The sequence below is a fragment of the Syngnathoides biaculeatus genome, chromosome 10, assembly GCF_019802595.1.
Source record: "Syngnathoides biaculeatus isolate LvHL_M chromosome 10, ASM1980259v1, whole genome shotgun sequence".
Classification (NCBI taxonomy): domain Eukaryota; kingdom Metazoa; phylum Chordata; class Actinopteri; order Syngnathiformes; family Syngnathidae; genus Syngnathoides; species Syngnathoides biaculeatus.
Genome location: NC_084649.1, coordinates 25,768,374 through 25,791,470, shown reverse-complemented (window position 1 = coordinate 25,791,470; position 23,097 = coordinate 25,768,374). Strand labels below are relative to the sequence as shown.

The following is a 23,097-nucleotide window of genomic DNA, read 5'->3' as shown; positions in this document are numbered from 1 at the left end:
CAGCAACAGGCTAGCGCAGCGCTAACAGGGCCGGACTGGTAAAAGTCACTTCTGCGGCACATATATTCCACCGGTCTCACTCTTACCTTTTCTGATCGAGTGCCCCCTTGCGGTCGTTAGAAAACAAAAAAATGCTCAAATTAGCCGCATCCCCGCACAACCCGCACAAGGGTTGAAAGCGTGTGGAAAAATGTCACGGCTTAAAATTGCGGTAGGTAGTTTTTATGGCAAAGCCTTTCCTTTTTCCCGGGAAATCTTTTAGTTTGCAGCAAAATAGCAAAATGTGATTTTCTGTCTGAATTTGCAGTTCTTTGTGGCAAAATGTGTTCATTTTATTTCAAAATGTAGTTTTTACCAATGCGATTACAATTTGCGGTTTTGACAGCATATTACTATTTTTGTCACGGATAAATTTTATTTTTAGGGTTAGCGTTTTCTGGAAAAATGTAGCACTTTTGGTGTAAAGTGTCCTTTTTAAATGGTAAAATCGGGTGTTTGCGAGACAAAATATGTATTTTGCAGGGGTAAAAATTTTTTGGGGGGGGCAACATTACTGTTGTTTTGTGTCAACTATGTCATTTACATTGTAGAATCGAGTGTTTATCTGGCAAAAGACGTAGATTTAAACAAACAAGGCAGATTTTTTTTTTTTTTTCTGGACAGAACAAGTGAGCGCGCATTCCTCAAGCTCTAAATAGTGTACGAGAAATGAAGTATTAATTGAAACGGAGCCAGGACGGAGCCTCAAGTTGGGACTTTTCAACATCTGGTTAATGCGGCCAGAAGTCACGTTAAGCCCCCGCGGAGGACCACTCGAGGGGGCTTTGACGGCCGCTACTAAATGAATGTGACAACAAGCGGCAAAATGCGGAGCGTCAACACATTTTTTCCGGGGGAACGAGAGCCAACCTAAAGTGTGTCCCCCCCCCCCCTTTTTTTTTTTTTTCTTTTCTTTTTGGGCAGAGGAGGCCAAAGAAATGACACGCAAGTCAAACAACAAAAAGAAAATGTAAATGATGAGAGCGTCGCTCGCGTTTATCGTGCGATGGGAACGCGGACTGGATTTTGAAATACACAACGCGAAAACGTCTTGCTGCAGGTTGCTGTTTGAAACCTTCCCATTGGAAATGAACTGCGCCGCGATATAGAAAAGCAATATCGACTACATTTAATATCATAAAGTTGGCAAACGGGCGTGGCAATAATTTAATGGCAAATGACAAAGACGACGTTACATCGCCTCACTATTTTTGTTTCCTTTTTAAACATTTTAAAGTGTGAACATGTGAAAACCACTGAGAAATATGACATGTGCTCACAAATTCTTAACTTTAAGGGGATATATTATTTAAAAAAAAAAAAAAAGACTTTTGAATGTATTTTGGGCGGCACGGTGACGCAGCTGTAAAATGTCGGCCTCACAGTTCTGAGGTCCCGGATTCAATCCTGGACTTTGCACGTTCTCCCCGCGCCTGCGTGGCTTTTCTCCGGGTGGGCACTCCGGTTTCCTCCCGCATCCCAAAAACACGCAACATGAATTGGACACTCTAAATTGCCCCGAGGTGTGATTTGTGAGTGCGGCTGTTTGCCTCCATGTGCCCTGCGATTGGCTGGCGACCAGTTCAGGGTCTGCCCCGCCTCCTGCCCGTTGACAGCCGGGGTCGTCTCCAGCACTCCGGCGACCCTCGTGAGGATAAGCGGCTAAGAAAATGAATGGATGGATGGATGCCTTTTCTACAAATATTGGTGTCCCTGGAGTGCCTGCACACCCAGCAAGTGTGAAATGACACAATTCTGTTGATTTTTTTCCCCCAAAATGTTGAGAATTGTCCTCGTCCCAACTTGGCTAATTTACATGCACAACCACGACGTGATCGGCTAGGCTTGGTGAAGATCCAGAGCCATTTTCAGACTGAAGAAAATGTGCTCATTCTAAATGTATTTCTAAAAAATATCTGTCCATGACTTTGAACATCCATTTTGAACCACCGCATAACATTTTTCCATGCATGACTCGAAAACCCAGCTGGGAGAAAATCCCAAGCTACTTTCAAGCGACACCTCACATCTACATTCATGCCACGCGTAAACACACGCACGTGCAACACCCTTCGATCATGTATGTGAAAGCCAAAAGGTAAGCAGAGCTGCGATTGGGTTTGGTCAGGAAGGCCCAGATCAGCGTTAGCCAACAGCAGCGGCTTCTGATAACCGACCCAAACTTCAGTGAAGTTGTCGGGATTTGAAAATGAACATTTCACTTGCTTCAAACATGTTTTGCATAAAAAAAGATCTTTGGATTATAAATTATTGCATACTCATGTGGGTCCAACTCCTGGAGAAAAATTCCTGGTGTGTTTTTGACCTCTTTGGGAAGTACAGCTGATTCTTATTCCCCATTCTGATTCTTTCTTCATTACTGGTTATGAGCATTTATCATCAAATAATAAATACCATAATTCAACTGGTGTGGAGGTAGTATAAATACACTGCTTTTCAGACATTGGTGGTGGTGGTGGTGGTGGGGGGGTCGAGGCTTTCTCTGTTTGTGTGTTCTGGTCGAGTCAAATTTCCCTGCTGGATTGGCAGATGCTTGCTTGGACCAAGTAGTATACAGCAGTACTCATTTCATGACTTTCTTTACTTGTTTTTTAGGTCAATTTTTGCAGTACATATACACACACTAATCTTCTCTGACGCTGTTGAAAAGGTTTTTTTGCCACACGCTTTATTCCATATTTTCCCCTCCTGATTTCTGAATCGCGTGAGCTCGGGAAGGTCCCTCCAAATATGTTTCATATTTTGATGGCATGACATTGGCTCGCGGCCTATTGGCAGTCCCGGCCCGCCACCCGGGGGAGGTATTTTCACCTCGGCAATGCGGACCTTCCCGCGTCTATATTAAACCTTGTTGATCCGTCGTGTGTCATTCTCCTCCCGCTCGGCTACTACAAGCCATGATCGGGACGGAGACAATGCGAGCACCTACAGTAGGTGGGTGGGGGGCGCTAAATAAGTTCAGCGGGTTCAGTGTCAGGTGACTTTCCAGCGACACGCGCCGCATAGCAACAGTGTGGCAAAGTCAACTGAATGACTGGCACCTTCAAACTTGCTTTTCGACTGTCACGTCGGTGCAAAAAATATGGGGTGGGGGGGGGGGGGGGGAGCGCAATGCGTTTCAACAAAAATGGGTCAAAATGCGTATTCACGCTTATCTTTGAGGACCGACGACGAACGCGTGGAGGAACGGGTCCGATTTGACGTCGTCGTCGGCGCCGTTGAGCTCGGCGGATTTGTACAGAGCGACGAACCATTTGCTGTGGAGCTCATTTGCTGGGTTTCGCAGATGCCATTGGTAGAATAGGTCGTTTTCACGATAAAATCAAGCAATAGGAAGTTCAAAAGGCCACGATGCCAATACCCAATGGACATTTCCGATGGCGAGCTTAAGCTCCGCCCCCTTAGCCATGTCCCGCAAGCTTCCAAAATGACGAGTGAACGGAACATATTTGAAGTCGATTCTCTATCGCGGTATGTTGTTTGCCACATGCGTCGGACTTGTCCAAGAGAGTTCTACAGAGAGGTCTCGACTATTTCACCCAAGGATATGTACGCGGAATTAAGATCTTGGACAGAGCAGGACGCAATATCACAGTTACAGCGAGACGTTGGCGATCGATACAAAAAAAAAAAGTTTGACGTCTCACAAACTTCATATTGAAATCCAACAGGATGAAATAGTGGAATCGTAATGCGGGTGTAAAGCAGGGTGAGTACTTTTTACCTGAAAATATCACGAGTAATATCATTGTAGTCTTTAGAAGTGAGTGACTTGGTTGGTAACTGAACCAGTACTCTGTCTTAAAAGTCTGATGCGATACAAACAGGCAAATCGACATTTCTCTTGCATGACATGGCACAATTATGTATCGCTAAGCCGACTCTTCGGCATAAACACGACACACTTTGTTCGGCAGGTCACTGATACACTAACAAGGTGAAAGTTGTTCTCCCGCACTGATAAAAATTTAATCAAACTCCGAGAAAATACTTCTCTCTCACTTACCTTCGAACATGGAGCCTCGTGTTTGTCGATATTGTCCACATTTAGTTGTACGTGCGCTCTTCCGCGAGCCTGAATCCATCGTAGACATTTGGTCAACTGTGTTTTAAGGCTTTGGAAAATGAATCAACCTCGCAGGATATCTTTCATCAGAATTGCCCGTTCCCCAAACGCATCTGAGGACCATTTCCTTCATACCATTAACTTTTTCCAAGCGCACGCTACTGACCACCAACAATGCTTGTGGGACAATACGGTGAGAGGGGCGCGTCAAGCCAGGGGTCAAGACAATGCGGCACTCTGATTGGCTATTATTTCACGAGTGATTGACAGGTCGGAAAGGTCCTTCTTTGGAGGCGCTACTAGTATACGGCAGAGCACACTTTACCGGATGGCGGCCTAATCTGCATTCAAAGCCGCTATCGGCTCAGGTTGAACCTGGGTCCTCAGAACTGGGAGGCCAACGCTTTCAAGCTGAGCCACCGTGGCGCCTGGTACTACATTGTTAGCATAAAAGTATAAATTCTAAAGCATTTTTTCAAAAAAACAAAAAGAAAAAATAAACTTCCAGCAAAGTAAGTTACAGATATCGGGGCTTTTTATGGCAAAATGGAGCATTTTTCTGGCAAAGTATCAATATTTATTTAGAACAAAACTTCACATAAGGTGTTTTAGGGGGGGGGGTCGCTAGTGGTTTTGTGTTAAAATACTGCATTTTTATAGTGAAATGTATTTGTTGGGATACATTGTTTTATGCCAGTTATTTTTAGCATTACAGACAAAATATTGTTAGCCTAAAAGAACAGCTGCCAGTGTCGTATTATTATATATATTGTAAAATAAATAAAAATCAACAAAGGATACACGTTTACTGGATCCAAACTTTGCAGAGCATCGTGACGTGGACGGCCGATGACATTTTTTCAGTCTGTCGTCTTTGGTGACGTCGCGAAAAATGCAAAAGCAAAACACGTTCACTTAGCTGATATCTCGCGTGACGTCATCCAAGATGATTATTCAGCACTTTTCTCCAACTTTTTCAAGCTTTCCAAGAGGAATTGGTGCCGCTTTCCAAATCGTACCACCTTAAACTTTCAAGGTTGTATTGCAGTAACTTTAAATCAAAACGCAAAAGCAGTAAAACAGATAAAGCCGTCACTTCGCCTGCAAACGGTGATTTACAGTCGGGGTGCACATGATCTCATGTACTAAAAACGATCCCAGTAGAATTGAAAAAGAAGTATCTGCAATATTTCTTCATACTGAGATATTTCTAACCCCCCCCCCCCAAAAAAAAAAGTGATTTAGTGCTTTGTCACTTATAATAATATATAATTTAAAAAAAAAAAAAGAAAAAAGTCTCAAGTACAACTCTGTCACATAATAAATATTTACAGTATGCTAACTGGGAATTGTTCTGCTTATTTGCAGGAATGGAGAAATATCATGTTGTCAAATCTTGTTATTCTTTTAAGGGTATGCGGGTATTCATGTCAGCGCTGATGTCGCGATACGAGAGAGCGATTGAGGAATCGTTACATGACGTTTCCTTCCTCGCAAAAGGACAAAGTGACGATCGCGTCGTGTTCACGTGCAATTAGCGAGGTGATCTGGAGCTGATAGTCTTGGAGCCGATCCCGGCGTGTGTGTCTGTGTGACTGGCTTTCAAACAAGCACTTTGCTACTTTTTAAACACGTGAGAACAGCTTTATTATACTACTTATCAATATTGTAAGAATGATTAGATGGCTAAAGTATTTATTGCTCAAAACCTCGCGGACTTCATGACAAAATCCTGCATTTTGGGGAACACCTTTGTGTTCGCGTGGCAAAATTTTGTGTTCATGTCACAAACGTTTTTGTCACGTTATTACAAAAATCTGGTTTCCGTGGCGATTGGTGACACAAAATTGTCATAACACTACTGAAGCATATGCGTTTATATGGGCGGCACGGTGGGCCTCACAGTTCTGAGGTCCCGGGTTCGATCCCGGACCCGCCTGCGTGGTTTTTCTCCGGGTGGGCACGCTGGTTTCCTCCCACATCCCAAAAACACGCGACATTAATTGGACACTCTAAATTGTCCCTAGGTGTGATTGTGAGTGCGACTCGATGTGGCCTGTGATTGGCTGGCGACCAGTTCAGGGTGTACCCCGCCTCCTGCCCGTTGACAGCTGGCATAGGCTCCAACACTCCCCTTTACCCTTATGAGGATAAGCGGCTAAGAAAATGGATGGATGGATGTAGGCGTATGTGGTTCTCATGGCCAAATCTTTGATATTTAGGTCAAAATAGTGACAAAAGATTCGTTGTTTTAACCGAAATGTTGAGTTTTTGGTGTCTGGGAATGAGTTTAATTTGTTCCTTGACCCTGCTTGTATCTCAAGTCCTCTTTTAATCACTGCAACAAACGGAAACGTAATTAATCCTTCACTCACTTCAAAAAACGGAAACTAAAGTTTACATTAAGAGACGTTGACTAAGGCAGCAGGGATGGGCTTGTTTTTTAAATGACAGATAATTCTCCGTTTGACGGTAATTTTGAAATGGAAATGGCAATAAATAGTGTGAGGCCCTCTTTTTGTCATGGCAAAATATAAAGAATTGGTGCCAAAATATGCACAGTAACAGCCTCAGTTCCCGAACGTCCCCGTTCTCGAACAAATCGGTTTTTGGATGAAAATTTCAAGATTTTTTTTTTGCTTCTGTTTTCGAATGAAAATCGGTACTTGAACGCCCCCATCAAAACCCGGAATTAACAGAACGTGCGGGGCCAGACCAGCTGACCCACGACGCGCTCTGTTGTGAATTCCCACTCGCCGAAAAAAAAAACCCCGGAAACAACAGAACCCGTGCGGCGGTTGATTCGGTTTTCGAACAAATCTATTTCCAAACCAAAGTCGTCTAGAACGTCGAGAACCGAGGCTCTACTGTAGTTTTCATTTGAAAAGTTTGTGTTTCGTGGCAGGACATTTGACTAATGACAATTTTGTGTCTTTACACAATTCGGTACAAATCATGTTCTTTGCTTTTTTTGTGTGTGTCGCTCTTAGCAATGAAGCAAAACGAATTTCACACACTTTAGGAACTAGCAAAAACACACGAAAAGCTTCACGAGTGTGCCCGGTGCGAAGGCGGCACCGTTAAGTTGACCTAAAAGCACCCGCTGACGGCTGTGGAGTCCTCTAATCGCAACGCAAAAAAACACACGCCGACGTCCCGTAGGAGACATTTGACGTTTCTGACGGGTAGACAAACGTGGCGTCGTGTGGATCAAAACAAAAAGGGAGCCCAGAACAACACCGGCGTAATGAAAACACCCCAGAACAAATATTCGGCTTTCGCAGGAGTCATTTTATTGCAAGTTTTGTTTCAAGCGCTTTTCAAACATGAGAAGGGTCTCCTGCCTTCAGCACGTACTTTTACATTTCTGCTGTGTCGTATTTCATAAGTAAGCGTCGTCACACGGGCCCTTTTCTTTCTGTCTTTTTTTTTTTTGGGGGGGGGGGGGAGGTCGTTTATCAGAGTCAATGCGAAGCTCAGTTGTTGACGGATGGGACAAAAAAAAAAGGCACTTCAATTAGTTATGAAATTGTAGCAGGTTACTGCGTGATCGTGGATGCCTGGTGCCTATTACAACCTGCAAATGTCGTCATTGTTGTTGAAAAATGTGATTTTTGTAAGGTAATGCGGCATCGCAAAAGGGGAAGCTTTGGGCACAATTTAGAACGTGGCACGTTACGGATCAGTTGAGTCAGAACTCTTCTCAACCTTCATTTCATCAAACCATGGCAACGTTTCTTAAACGTAGGGAAATAGAATTGGGAGTGCAACTGTCGTCTGTCTCCGTGTGCCCTGCGATTGGCTGGCAACCAGTTCGGGGTGTACCCCGCCTGCTGCCTTATGACTGACTCCAGCGCTACCGTGACCCTCGTGAGGATGAGTGGCTCAGAAAATGGGATGGGATGGGAAGGAAAACGTGTTACGGTCCGATGAAACCATGGTTGAACGTTTTTGGCCGTGATTACAAAAGATACGTTTGGCACAAACACTTTACTCCAATGCAGATTGAGGACTTGTCTATTGGAGTGGATTTATAGAAATATACACAATATTTGAATGTATATTAATGCGCATTTAAAACAAAATAAAAATTGATTACTGTATTTACTCAACTGCAGAAAGGGGTTGTCTTTTAGTGGAAGTCATTTATCTGTTAAAAATCCAATTTTGTGACTATTACAGTCCAACAATAAAAGTTACATGAAGTGGATTAAAAAAAGAAGTCAAAAGAGAATATTGTATGTTTTACTCAACAGCAGATGGGCCAGTCATTTGCATAAATGTTTCGTTTTTTTGCAATAATATTGCAGTGTTACTATTTATTCAAACGGGAATTGAAACCAAAATAAAATTGGACTATTACGGAGCGATCGAGCATCACGAGAACAATAACGATTCAAACTCTAAATTAGCCATTCTGAGGATAAGCGTAAAAATTGTGACGCAACATTGGATTTATTCATGTGGCACGACTTCACACTTGAAGCAATCTGAGACACAGTTAGCAAGTTTTGCCAGGGGCTGCGGTTTTGGCTAGCAAGAGAGTTCAAATGCTGCTCACGGTTCAATATCAGTGTGCGACCGAGATCACTCCAGTTACAACCCATCGTTTTTCCTCATTGCGGGGCCTTTATTTGTCTTTGTGGATGACATGGGTCAATAACCCGTTCGTGGGCAGCGTCGTATTTTTGGGACATCACGATTTTCACGCATTAAATCCTTCAGTATATCAAAATATTGAAGTGTTTTCATCTGTAGCCATAATTTGGTATCAGGAGAGGATAACTCATCGGTCAAAGTTAGCAGTTGAGATTTTTGGGACGAGATAATAAATTAGTAAAGTTATCATATAACTTGGGGTTATTTCCTTGATTGTGGCAAAAAAAAAAATTGCCACCCTGCCCATGAATGAAATACGGCAATTTTGTATTTCTGATCATTAATGCGGAAAAATACTGCTCTTACTTCTGCGGTTACATGAATATTGGGATGTATCTGCTGTTTTTGTGATTTTATGATTAATATTCTACGATTCTTACACACATTGAATACGCCGGAAGTGCTGTGCCAAACAGATGACGGCCATTTTTGGCCAAAAAAAAAACACACGCAACGTGTATGACAATTTGTTCTCGTACCAGCTCGAAAATGGTGCGCACCATCTCGTCTTCCCCTCGTGACAAATAAAATGTGGACTTTTTGGACACGCTGCAGGCAGCTGGAAGAGCGAGTGTCTTAAGAGTGGTACTGTCTGCTGTGTTGATACGACTCGGGCCAACGTAATCAGTCACAGAGCAGCAAGTAGACAGTAATGCTGAGGACAGGAGAGCAACTTTGTTTTTCCCAGTGTGTGTGTGCGTGTGCGTGTGTCTTGGGGTCAGATCCGAGTCAGTTGGTGCCAAAAACTGGACGGCATGAAGCTTTCCATCTTGTCCGCAAAGAAGCCCAGTGGCGCGAACAGTGTGCTGAAGAACTGGAAAGGGAGGGGAAGCTGAGTGCCGCAACGAAACCTTCAAAAACGGACAAACAATCCAACCACTGTTGGAAATCGGCCTGGATTCAAACAAGTAGGCCCGAGCGCCCAATTCCAACTTCAATATCCCAAAACAGCGCACGTCTCTCCAAATTTTGTAAATAATTAATGACATATTTCCATTGTCAGTGTACACCTTGTGGAAAAGTGTAGCGTGGATGAGGCCTCATACTGAACTTCCAGTGACCAATACGAGAGATTCCGAGCGCGATCACACAAATTTTAAACACCCCTGATCCCGATTTACAACTGTGACATAGTAACACTAACCAGGGGTACGACACGGGGGGGGGGGGGGGGGAATGGATTGGTTAATTGGGCCAAAATTTTCCCGAAAAGATGCGCTCACTTTTGTTGCCACCGGTTAAGACACGAATGGCTGAGCGTTGAATAATTTTCAAGAAATCGTTCAAATTAGAAACTTCCCATGGGGATTGAGGGGGATTTAATGGAAAGATATCCGATTGAAGCACAAAAACATTTTGATTTCTCTTTAGCAGACATGAATGCAAAATGGATGCCTCTCTTTGCCTACTTGCAAATGTATTACAGTATCGTGATTGCTTAATTTGTATTTCCTTTTTTTTTTTTTTTTTTTTAAACATCACTCGATCTGCAGCTGGCTCATACTTTAAATTTTGACTCAACACAGCACAAAAAAAAAAAAAAGGAAAGGACAACGTACTGCTGTAAAAGCATGACATCTTGATGTTTTCGTCAGGATTATGCTAAACTACATTCTCCTTGTAATAGACTTCAGTTAAAGTTGAGTAAATTTTTGGTTTATTTGGATGGAATTCCGTTAATCTCCCGTTGATTCCCATGGAACATTTCCAACTTTGAAACGTGCTAAAATGAAAGTGCGATGACAAGCGAGATCTCTGCTCCTGTACACTCACTTGCATGTTTCCAGCAGGAGCTCGACAAAAAATGTGTTTATCTTCAAAAAGGGCAGAGGAGACCCCGTGTCCCATCCCCCCACCTTTGGTGGTTTTCATGCAGTCCTTCTGCACATTTACACAAAAACCAGCTTACCCCAGTTGAAATCCCATCTGTGCCTTATCTTTTGTCAAAACAAAACAAAAACAAAAAAAGCAGTACTCGATGTTCTCCGCAACCGCGTGCGTGTCAGCCTCATGTCGGCCGGACTAATAAACATGGCGGCTGTGAAGTGAGATGCCCGCCAAACAACACCTTAACTGTAAATAAACAGCACACGGAAGTCACGCACGCAGGCTTTCGCGCATCCGCGTTCGCAATTGGCGAACGGCTACACCTTGGCCTGCGCTCGACCTCGTATTGGCGGAGGAAGCGCTTTACACTTTACGGGCCTACGGCTGCCGTGAGCCTGACAGTAATGGAAGGCGGCAATTACAGCGGGAGTCTCACGTTGCAAATAAGATTATTGAAACTCGTAAAAAAAAAAACAAAAAGCTCAAGTAACCGGGGGGGGGGGGGGGGGGGGAGCCTTTTAAGGCGAAGGACGAGTGAGACGAGCGGATACTTACTGCTTTGGCGAAGACGCCCATGAGCTCGGGGAACTGATGCGTGAGCATGGCCAGCATGGCGGTGAAGGAGCAAAGGCCCGCGGTGAAGAGGATGAAGAAAGGAAGCTCTTTCTTTGGGTACACCGACACCTCGTGGAAGGCTGGAGGGTGACACGACGGATGTGTGCTTTCAAATCCATTTTTTAAAAAAAGTGGGTTAAATGACTTGACTTTCAAGTTTGTTGTTTGTGATTGTTAACGTCGTCACTCAACTTTTCATTATGTGTCGGTTATTAGAAGCTATCTGGCGCCACTACGACGCCACTCGACATGAGTCTGTTTCCGTGTTGTCAGTCGCTTTGAAATGGCGTAAACTTCACCCAGTCCGCCGGCAGATCATCACGGAGAGGAACTAGCCATGGGGGCTGTTATTACTATGTTATTATGCAAATTAGTCCTGCAGTTACAGGAGCCCGGCAAAATCCAGAATGTAAATGGCAGCTAATTTACTCGGCTGTGTAATTTCACACTTGATTCAGACGTTTTGGGGTTTTACTTACATGGTAGCAGCTCCCGATCTGCTGTTTCTGTGCATCCTGGGTAAGGATAAAACAGGTGACCCTTCTCCAGTGGGTATGGAATTATCCGAAATGCTGCAAATATATATACAGTTTGAAATGAATCAAATTTAACAGTTCAATTGTGTAAAAAAAAAAAAAAATAAATACACCTAGAAGCCATATTTGTGATACAAATTCATAGTCAGATAACAAATAGATGGTCAGGTCTACTATGCATTGCGCTGGTCATCCTCCAATCGTTTATAATACTGTCCATGTACTATGATCACCACAGAACTCCAACTTGGCGTCTTCCTTGGAGACTTTTTTGAGTCGACTTACCAAATTTCAGGTGACTAGGAGAAATTAGATTTGAGGCTGAATTTTCAAAAAAAAAAAAAACAACAAAAAAAACCCAAAACAAAACTTCCAGATGATTTTTAGCAGTTACGCACTTGACCCGTATTATGTGTAAATGTACAATATGTGGTGCACTTTTCAGTATGAGAAAGACCACAAAGTGGTCATTTATTTTGCCAAAAAGCAATAACTAAGAATGAACCAATTTGTAGCAATTTGAAAAAGTGGACAACAATGGAAGTGAAGGAGTTACTTACTGCCCTCCCATGTGCAGTGGAGAAGGTTTAAGGCACCTTCGGCCCGCTTCCAGTGCTGCAAGTGGAAGAACGCGTATGCCACCGCCTCGCTGTCGCCCCTCTTCAGGATGTGCTCCGGCGGGAGGATTAGGCTCTTCATCTCTAATAAGTACTAAACAACACAAAGATGATGTCCAATAGGTGAGCAGCTGTCGCCAGACAAAAAAAGGCTCAACGGCGTCCACATGCATTCTACTTCTAATGATTTAAAACCCAGAATATCCACCCATCCATCCATTTTCTTTGCCGCTTATCCTGACGAGGGTCGCCAGCCAATCGCAGGGCACATCGAGAGAAACTACCAATCATACTCACAATCACACCTAGGGGCAATTTAGAGTGTCCAATTAATGTTGCATGTTTTTGGGATGTGGGAGGAAACCGGAGTGCCCACCCGGAGAAAATCCACGCGGGCACGGGGAGAACCTGTAAACTCCACACAGGCGGGTCCGGGATCGAACCTGGGACCTCAGAACTGTGAGGCCAATGCTTTCCAGCTGATCCACCATGCTGAAAACTCAGAATATGTCAACTAAAAGTATTTTGTGCCTATTCAATATCTTCTCATCAAGCTATTTTAGCTAATTAATGACTTCATTTAAATAAATATAGGTTGAATTTGACAGAGGATATTTTTAACAGACCCTTAGTCCAAATTGAAATCATAAAGGAATGTTGCACATTCGAATTTTTGTTTTTGTCAAACTTCTGGCACTTAAGATGATAAATGAGTACGTCTAATACTTGATGTTTAAGGTAATTCAGTTTGAAGTAGTTTTAAAGACTAAAACACTTGTTGATGTATCATTTCTGAGCCCTTCTAAAATGTAGGTAAATATAAAATGGCCTGTTTTATTGCCGCTTCACGTTTGTCCCCCCCCACCCCACCCCCGCCCGCCTCGGTGGCGATTCCCTGCCCCCTTTCAAGTAAGGCTACTGATGTGGAGGTTTCTGAATCGATCAACCATGATGGATCCCGAGGACCACCAATTGCCTGGAGGCGTGCACCGGTGACGTTCCATTGCAAAAAATGGAGTCTTATTGTTTTTAATAATAAATAGCATCAAATTATGTGATGTATGTCGCCCGCTCGGCATCCACTGCAGCCTAGTAATCCTGCAAATGTGATACCTTCTCAAACTTTCTTCTTATATTGAACTGTATAAAAATAGTCAATTAATTATGGATGTGTCACAACATCAACATAAGATTGTTGTGCTCAGAAATTATCTATAAAAAAAAAATGACGAGATAATCCAGTTTTACAGTCTTTGAAAGAGCAAAGCCACCCAACTGTGAAAGTCTATATTCTTTTGATGGACCCCAAAAGGATTACGCAATGTGCTCCTGTATCACACTGATGTGACTTAGCTTTAAAGCCCCCCCCCAAAAAAAGTGTTCCTTTCGTGGTCTAATCAATCTCTTTCGTTTACCCCCCCCCAATTCCCTTTCTTCCGCCTCACTGACTATATCCTATTGTGCAATTCCCTCTGGCAAACTCCCAGCAGACTGAAAACATACTTTGCTCATGTGAGGTATTTAGCAAGAGCCTTCTTTTTTTTTTTTTTTTTTTATCCCCGCAACGCGGGAGGGTGAGGCTTCCCAAAAGAGAGGCGTGTTATTGTTCCACCACAGTACAGCGATTCCGTGCGTGCGGATCTCCTCCCCGCCTCCCACCTCGCTGTAACTTCGTCCTCGTGACTCGGTCGGCTCACGGGGTTGACAAAACGTAAACCCAATCCCACGCGCAGGACTTCAGACGTCCGTATTTTAGACCTTGCGCTGTAGACTTTGATGAACACGCCAGGCTCTATCTGTCATGTCTGTGGCTTCCAGGGTGGCAGGACTCCATGTAAAAAAAAAAAAAAAAAAAAACCCATTGCACCCACCCCTCCCCGGGGCTAGATTCCCGAGCGGCCAGCTTCACAGCGCTCCGGATCTCAGACACTTTGGGAAGGTTACCCCCCCCCCCCCCCCCCCCCCCCGAGCTAATCCCGTCTAATCCCCTCCCACGGTCACAGACTCATCCAGCCGACCAGCCAACCCGGGCAACCATGTGGCCCACGCTTGGCCATCTCGGCCTGCATTTACCATCTGACTCTCGTTCATCCATGTCAGACGCGTCCTTTCGCCTTGATTTATCCCCTACAGGAGGGCCAAAGCGCTACCGCAGACCCTCTGACACTTGGACTTCTCCCTGAAAACCAGGCCTCAGACTAAAACGTCACGTTAGAACAGCAAATCTTACAAGATTTCAGTTAAAAGGTGCAACTCCACTTGCATTTTATTTATTTATTTTTTTTTCTCGGACTTTTTTAGCTGTTTTAATTCGATCATAGAAAGGTGATGCCAAAGGATTGATGTAATTGAGACGTGAGATGTTTTTATTTTCAATTTGAATTTTGACAAAAGGTTACACGTATAAAAGTATTGATACTTTCTCGATTCAAGCGTATGAAATGCTGAGTGCAAGATTCGTCGTCACTCACATTTGAAAAATGTACGGGTGTGGCCAGTCATGCTCGCAGATAAAGTTGCGGGTGTGATTAGGGATGGAATCTCAAAACCTTAAAATTAGTTACTGGATTAATATCACATAACTGGAAATTAAAAATAAAATAAATACATCCCTAAAATAGAAAACAAAAATTTCAAACTCAAAAATGATCATTTCCAATTTCAACTGATATTAGTAGAACATGATAGAAAACGGTATTTAAAATTTTTCATCAATAAAAATTCTTGATCTGAAAAAAAGTTCCATGCACTGGCCTGCCAAGGAATAAACACCAACGGGTCTAAACCCGCAATGTTTTGAACATGCTGAAAGTTTAGTTGAACATAAGCGGAAATAATATTATCATTATTAAATGAATTAAAAATAAGTGGAAGACCCTGTCGGGAATCGTGATGCATTGTTATAATCTAGCATAGTTTATGGCGCTATCTATTGTCAATCCATTGATGAAGGCCACCAGTAGATGATCCATATCTATGTCGTAAATTGGAGGCGCATCATCCTCATAGTTCTGAGGTTCAGGGTTTGAATCTCTAAACTCATCTGGAGGTGCCATGTTCTCTGGGTACTGCGGGTTGTGATTGTGACTGAATATTTATTTGTCTATGGAGGCCCCGCGATTGGCTGGCAACCAATGCGGGGTGTACCTCGCCTCTCGCACTAAAAGTCAGATGGGATAGGCAGCAGTTCACCAACCAAAGAACTAGCGGATGAATGTCACCCAAAAACCTCTCAAAGCCCTTTGAAAAAACATCTATTCCGAATATGAAAATTCTTCCACTTCCATTTGCTTCAACTTCGAAATATGTGTTTAAACAATCTGGTTTAATTCAAGTTTTGGAAAGGGCTGCGAAACGAACCTCACGCGTGGCCAAAACACCATGCTCAGTGTACACGGTCCAAGATTGATCATCGAGAGAGGCTCAGCTGTCCCCCCCGCTCGCATACCGCAGCATTAGACCTGGTGACACCTCAGTTCTCTGCCCCCGCCCTCCCTCGCCTCTCTTGTTCTCAGAGCTGACTCTCCCGCTCGCTGTCGCCTCTTTGATGAGGGGATTGAGTTTCATGTGCTCTCCTTTTATCCCCGGGCACTTCTAAGCCCGGAGCATAACTCACAAACCGCCTTCTGACTCGGATTCGCAGCCTCTTTTACAAATGGAACAGGCCGAGGAACAATGGCATCAGGGCCCGTAATTGGCTCTTTATGACTCGTAACACGCACGCAAAAAGTGAATTTCACAGGTCGACAAAAGCGGCAGAGAGCTGTCCAGGGCCAAATCCTTTTTTGTTTTAACTCAATCCATCTTTATTTGGAGCGCCGCCGGCCTGTCACTCCGCGTCCATTTGCAAGCGGAGAAAAAGCCAATCTTGCGGAGGTAAACACGTCGGAGCCCTTGAAATCGAGATAGGGGACCGTCAGCCGCAATGAGGCGAGAGAACAAAACTGTCAACCAAAGTTGTGCAAACTAGCGAGGCAGATGGGGCGGGGGGGGCTGAATTGGTTTCGGACGCCAATCTAAGTGCAAAGCAGATTGGCGTGGCCAGGACACTTTATCAGCGGGAAGTCAGCGTCCAAACCGCGCAGAGGAACTAGAACGGCCGACTGAAATGGTTGGAGGAAAGAAAAGATGAGGGGAAAAGAACATGAACGAGGGGTGGAAGGGATTTATTGGCAGCCAGTCCAAATTGGATCCCTTTTCTCTTGCCAAAGGTCAGATGGGAGAGGCGCCAGTTACCCCACGACCCAAATAGGGGCAAGCAGTTTGTTCGAAAATGGAATCGATGTTTCCCATTGCAATGAATGGAAAAAGAAAGAATGCGTTCCAAATTTGGCTTTTTAAAGCATTTTTTTTTAGCTTTTCCTGATAATAAACTGCAGAGTAGAAATACATGTATAGTTTAAATCCATCCGTCCATTATCCTCACGAGGGTCGCGGAGGAGCGCTGGAGCCTATCCCAGCTGTCAACGGGCAGGAGGCAGGGTACACCCAGAACCGGTTGCCCGCCAATCGTAGGGCACATAGAGACAAACAGCTGCACTCACAATCACACCTCGGGGCAATTTTAGAGTGTAACCCTAAACCCTTGCAATGAATGGAAAAAGAAAGAATGCGTTCCAAGCCTAAAAAAATTGGCTTTTTAAAGCATTTTTTTAGCTTTTAGGAAAATGGACTGCTATGCCCTTGATGAATTGCTGATCAGTCCAAGGTGGAGACCACTTCTCTTACCAAAAGTCAGCTGGCACAAGCTCCAGAACACCCACGACACTTAACGAGGGTAACTAAAACAGAGTTGCTTCCGATTCAGAGTGGATCCCATTTCTTTCAATTTAAGTCATCCATGACTTTGGGTCCAATTATTACAAAACAAAAAAAAAACCCTGATGGACTCTGAACTCCTGTTTCCACACCAGTAAGCAGACTCACACTACCCACATGATTCCTGTTGTTAACATCAAACGCTCAACAGGACACTATACGTTTTGTCCTGAAATGCGTGCATTTTCTTAAGCAGTTGAAGAGCCAAATGCGCTGAAGGGGATCCCTTTGTAAAGCCGACGCGTTTCTGTCGTGCTGGAGCAGGTGACGAGAGGGGGATGAGGGAAGTTGAGAGGCTAAGAAGCGAGATGAGGGTGTCTGATGAGAGGGCTGTGGGCACACAGTGCTGGGGGAGGAGGGGTGGGGAAAGATGATGAAGATGAGGGCCCTCGCACTAAAAATCAAAGGTTGGATCAAAGCGCTACTGCCACATCTCCAATCCCGCAACCGCCCCCACCTGCTGCACACAAATACGCCGATTACCTTTCGCTCGCACAGATCTGACGCTGGACCTATTGAATGACGTCCTGATACAGAAGCGATACTGTTCTCCGGACTACATAAAAGAGAGATCCACTTTCATGACTCATGCGCACGTCCAATAAAAGTCCAATCAGTCAGCAGTTGTAACAAACAACCATCCAACACGCAATATGTCGTTGGAACAATCCAGTCAGATCTGTGCGGGAGTGAGCCTTAGTGACGTCAAGACTGCCCTCTGCTGGACTGAATGAACGTAGTAATTTTAGCCGCAATGTTACGTCCGCTGTTTACAAGCGGTCCTCAGTTTATAGAGGGCCAGTCGATGAATTTATACGCAATTTGATATCTCCCCTAGCTTCAGCTGTAGACGTTTTTTTTTTATTATGGACTACGATAATGACGATGATGGTATGATTTGCACCCAAATCACACACGTGCAGGCATGAAAGAACACGTTAACGTGAAAAGGGCACACACGGTGCTGCATCTGTGGAACTCTTAGAACTCTGTCGCCAGAGAAACGCAACACGTAACCGGTGACTGGACCGCAACCTCGGTGTGGCCCACTGACCTTGGGCACGTGTGGGTTGAACTCCACGGCTCTGTGAATGGCCTCCACGGCGTTCATCTCGGCGGTGCTGAGCCCCCGCCGCGACGCCGCCTCTGGGGAGAACCTGACGGAATGAAAGCACGGATGAGACAAAAACGACGCTTTGATTCTCTCGCGAGACGGAAGGAGACGTACTTATCCGACACGGCCCGCGCTTTCAGCAGGGCGGACGTGTAGCATATGGTGGCCGATTTCGGGAGGCTGATATCTATGGCGGAAGCAAAGAGGACAGAAAAAGGCGCGTAAGAGGGAAAAATATGACGCGGGCACGAGTTGCAGTCGTACCGTCGTATTTGGCGAGGACAGCCTGGACGTCGGCGTAAGCCTGCAGCTCGAGGAGCGCCTCCAGGAGATTTTCATGTATATTTAACATCCCTAACAACGGGAACTCCTTCATTAACTGCGAGGGGAAACAAATGCATCAAAAGTGTTTTTTTTTTTTTTCTTTAAACCGCTCTCGTGTTGGATGTCACTTTACGTTACAGAACCCGATGTTGCGATCGTGTTCTCCGACTTACGTCTCTCATCATTTTCACAGCTTCTTTGATACGTCCGAGCTTCCGGGCGCACATGGCCAGCCTGCGCTTAATGTAAACCAGCAGGTTGATGTCTTTGCCTGCTGCAAAACACAACAGCTCAACCAAAAAAATACATAAACGAATACATACGAGATGGTGTCAAAGCATCAGATTATGGACGTACAGGAAACTCCTGTAATTGTTAAATGTTAATCAGAATCAGCTTTAATGGCCAAGTATGGAACAACACACAAGGACTGTGTCTCCAGCATGTTGAATACGGAGATGACGGACAAAGAAACTAACAAGAACGAAGAACAATAGACATTCAATTACTAGAGAAGTACTGCATTCCTTTTAAGAGGCACAGTTGTGCAAAGAGTTGTGGTACATGCGCCCCCTCTAGTGGTACATAAAACAAGCAGAATTAAATGCTCAAACACGAAGACGAGTACAGTGATGCCTCGGTTCTCCACCACTATCCGTTCCAGAAAACGGTTCGAGAAGTGATTTGTTCGAAAACGGAATCAATGTTTCCCATTACAATCAATGGAAAAATACATAATGCGCTCCAAGACGAAAAATATTGGCTTTTTAAAGCATTTTTTTTTAGCTTTTCCTGATAATAAACTGCATAGTAGAAATACATGTATAGTTTAAATGCTTTATGTAATAAAATAATTTAAGAAATATATCTATTTTTTGCTTAAAATGTATGCTTTAGTAGTAGAGTAGGCTAGGCTGGGCTGGGAGTGGATTGCCATATCTGTAGCGACTCGGCCTTGTAAACTTTTTTTATTAACAAAAGTGCAGAATGACTCGTGATTTCAAATTCAATGCATTGGTGACCGAAGGAAAACGCAACAGATCAGAGCAATCCATTCAAAAAACGATGACTAAACATAATCATCACCCACTCTGTACACCAAATGCTCAAATCCATTTCCTACCGATGGTTAAAGCTTTTTTAAAGAGGCGCTCAGCTTCCGTAATTGTTGTGGCTTCTTCCTCGGCGAGGAGCACGTAGGCTGCCGCACATCTGTAAGAAAAAGAAAACATTGCCATGGATACTCGGCGATCTTTCTGTGCAAGAAGAGGATTTCCCCCAATAGTGGTCGTTCCTCTAATAAACATTGTTCGAAATAAACACCTCACTTTTCTGTGAAAAAACGGAACCATATTTATTCGCTTCTATTATTCACGCACTGATGTTAAAGTCCTGACTGCTGAGCCCATTTGGACCACCCAAACCCATGAACAGCCGCGTGGAGTTTGTAAACAAGACCGGCGTGCCGGTATGTGCTCCACGCAGTCTCTCTTTTTTTCAAAATTTGTTTTAGACTACACATTTATTTGACATCCAATGTAATACACCATTTACCGTGATTCCAAAAACACCTTCGTACAAATTATTGCAGCACCCCCGGATCTGTCGTACATACACGCGTACTTTTTAGGCGTAGGACTCACTCGTGGTTCAACTCGATGGCCTGGTAAGCGGCTCTGATTCTGGCTTGAGGATTTCGCTCCCTCCAGGCCTTCTGCATGACTGCAGGGATAAAAAGCAACTTACATCGCAACATATTCACTTTTGTGTGTGTGTGTGTGTCTGCTTTCGTATCTGCGTGACTGCTTTCGAGTTCCGTGGGACTGACGGACACTCACCCGAATCCTCGGGCCTCAGCTGCTGGGTGTCGCCGATGAAAAAGGTCTGATGGTCTTGAGCAGACAAGTTCATGTCGTAGTACGTCAGCGGTTCTTTTCCCGTCACCCATGTGTATCTGACTCCCACAGATTTCAAAATATTAATCAAACGTTCAGGGCAAGTATCCAGTAACTCCTACGTGTGGCAGGTTTTTCTTTACCTGTTGTATTCTGCTCCTCGGAACAGGTTCAAAGGATTTCTCCAGACTTTACACTCTGTGAGAGGAACACAATATTGGGAGTGTCGGTCGTAAAGATTTGACCGTTTAAGCGTGCGTCCGTTGGTTACCCGACACGCTGGGCCTCGGCTCTGCCTCCCCGTTGACGGACGAGAAAAGGCCAGTGGCGGAGCCGCTCTCCACTCCGCCGAGGAGGGGGCGCAGGTGGCTCACGGAGACCTGCTCGATGAAGGATGTGCCGTACTTCCGGAAGTACCACCACTCAAATATCTGCAACCGGGAACATTTGCCAAACTATCCCATGATAATACACAATTGCAATTGGATATGACCATCACGTATCCGACATTATAGAACTTTAAACAACAAAAACAACCAGCAAGGATAAAGCCAACTCAAGTAAAACTCTTTTTTTTTTTGGTATGAAATTTTATCATTTATAAAGTACTGTTAAAAATGTAAACAATGTCAACTTGGTTCAAATAAGTTCCAGAATAATCTAGTTTTAGATTACACATTTTTATATCTTCTGGGTAAATACTGCAACAGCTACTATTAAAACAATAATAATGAGTATTTTTAACTCACAAGGATAAGTCCAGAGATGAGGGAAGAGGTCCCAGTGAGAGCCACGTAGAACTTGGGGGTCAGAGTATTCAAAAACAGCGACGCTGAAACAGTTCGTGACGGTGACAAGAACACAAATTATATAAATCAAGGTTCCTATTGATTATTGAATGATCAGATAAGAAAATGGCATTAAATTTTTATTGCAAATTATTTTTCCCCCTCATTTACTGATGAATGACTAATAGTTTTTGTTGATTTTGTATTTCTGATTAAATCAGAAGAAAATAAATATAAAGCAATATTACACAACATGGACGTTGTACTCACCAACCGTTTTGAAACTGCGATTACTTCTCGTGTTCTGATTAAATTAATGGCCAGCTAATGTGATATCGACGTCTCAGGCTGCTTCGGGAACAACTACACGTCAATTGCAGGTTAATTTTGCTATGAGCACAAACGATGATTATTTTTGCAACAGATGAGACTTAACTGGCCAATATTTTTCCATTTATTAATTTTGATTCAGTGAGTGGATTGGTCACTGACATTGCAGAAAACCGCAAAACGTTGAATTTTTTGGGTAACATGTAAGAATTGTTTCATTTTTAGTTTTTATTATTTTACTGTCGAGAGGCTGAAGTTAGAAAATTCGGACAAATCTAAGATAAAAAAAATGCCTCAAATGAATTAATCAATGGTTAAAAGTTGTCAATTTGATAATCCTTTGGATGTTGATTAAATATTGTTGCACCTCTAATAGATAGATAGATAGATAGATAGATAGATAGATAGATAGATAGATAGATAGATAGATAGAAAGCTATAACCAGATATAACGATGCACGACCCATGTTTAAATATGAATGTCGTGAGGCAATAGCAATTGATTGTTATCAAAGTCAATAAGGAAGATAATGGACAAAATGTACATTATGGAACAACAAGAAAGTAGCACGAATTTCGTGCAGTTGGCTTTAATGCGGAACGACACCGTGAAAGCTGACTGGAACGCAAGCGCGTGCTAAACAAGCAGGTGTCAAAATAGTGTCACATCTCTGCTTGATGGCAGCCAGCACAGGCTAGCGGAAGGCTAACAAAAGCTAAAGTGCAAAGGCGTCTAGTCACCCGAAGTGAGGCTCTCGTGCAGTTTGAGTGGACTCCACAGCACGTAAATCATGATGAGCACCATGCCGAACCACACGAAGCACACGTAGGTCCACGACCACGAGAGCCACGACTTTAACTTGTCTGTGAAACCGGGATATTGAGGATTACTGCCAGTGGAGTCCTCCATGTTTTCTCCCCGCCTCCCCGGATGTCAGTAAACACGCCGCTCACGTGATCACAACTCAACACGGGCTCCAGTTTGAATTATTTTTCGAAAAAAAAACCAAAACGTTTTAATCAAAATCACAAAACACGAAATCTGCAGTCATTTTTTAAAAAAAGGGGGGATTCAATCATTTAAATAGGTAAATATATTTCCAGATCATCTATCGTTTTTTTCAATGTTCCATATTTGAATAAACTTTATTGAACGAGCATATAAATACAGTACTGTAAACCGATACAAACGGCATTAGTTCAGCCGCAATATCTCTAATAAATATTTCAAAGAATAAAACCATGAAAAAAATCCAACATAACTATATTTTTAGATGTTCTATCATTCTCTGGTGGGGTTTAAATAAATGTGATTTAAATAATCAATTTGCAATGTCGAACAATAATAGAATATTTAGTTTTTTTGTGTTTATTTATTGTTAAATGTTTTCATAGCTGTTCTTTTTATTTTAGTTGAGAAAATACATAATTTGTAAACATGCATTAAA

At 43.5% G+C, this 23,097-nt stretch overlaps 1 protein-coding gene across 8 annotated transcripts in view; it reads right to left on the bottom strand.

Moving 5' to 3' along the window:
* Positions 1 to 22,573, bottom strand: part of st7l (suppression of tumorigenicity 7 like) — a 51,483-nt gene extending 28,910 nt beyond the window's left edge. For 4 of the 8 annotated variants that reach the window (XM_061832227.1, XM_061832228.1, XM_061832230.1 and 1 more), the window contains exons 1-14: positions 22,391 to 22,573; positions 21,281 to 21,363; positions 20,803 to 20,962; positions 20,675 to 20,729; positions 20,475 to 20,590; positions 20,280 to 20,358; positions 19,760 to 19,848; positions 18,810 to 18,910; positions 18,577 to 18,691; positions 18,427 to 18,499; positions 18,253 to 18,355; positions 12,324 to 12,474; positions 11,707 to 11,799; positions 11,168 to 11,307 (exon numbers count right to left, since the gene is read on the bottom strand). In XM_061832227.1, the coding sequence (XP_061688211.1) occupies positions 11,168 to 11,307; positions 11,707 to 11,799; positions 12,324 to 12,474; positions 18,253 to 18,355; positions 18,427 to 18,499; positions 18,577 to 18,691; positions 18,810 to 18,910; positions 19,760 to 19,848; positions 20,280 to 20,358; positions 20,475 to 20,590; positions 20,675 to 20,729; positions 20,803 to 20,962; positions 21,281 to 21,363; positions 22,391 to 22,559 (1,527 nt within the window). In that variant the 5' untranslated portion in view covers positions 22,560 to 22,573. Of the gene's footprint in view, positions 1 to 4,962; positions 4,999 to 7,403; positions 9,637 to 11,167; positions 11,308 to 11,419; positions 11,559 to 11,706; positions 11,800 to 12,323; positions 12,475 to 18,252; positions 18,356 to 18,426; positions 18,500 to 18,576; positions 18,692 to 18,809; positions 18,911 to 19,759; positions 19,849 to 20,279; positions 20,359 to 20,474; positions 20,591 to 20,674; positions 20,730 to 20,802; positions 20,963 to 21,280; positions 21,364 to 22,390 lie in introns of those variants that run through there. The other 4 variants (XM_061832231.1, XM_061832225.1, XM_061832226.1 and 1 more) reach the window with 4 other exon arrangements.
* Between the last annotated feature and the right edge of the window lie 524 nt (positions 22,574 to 23,097).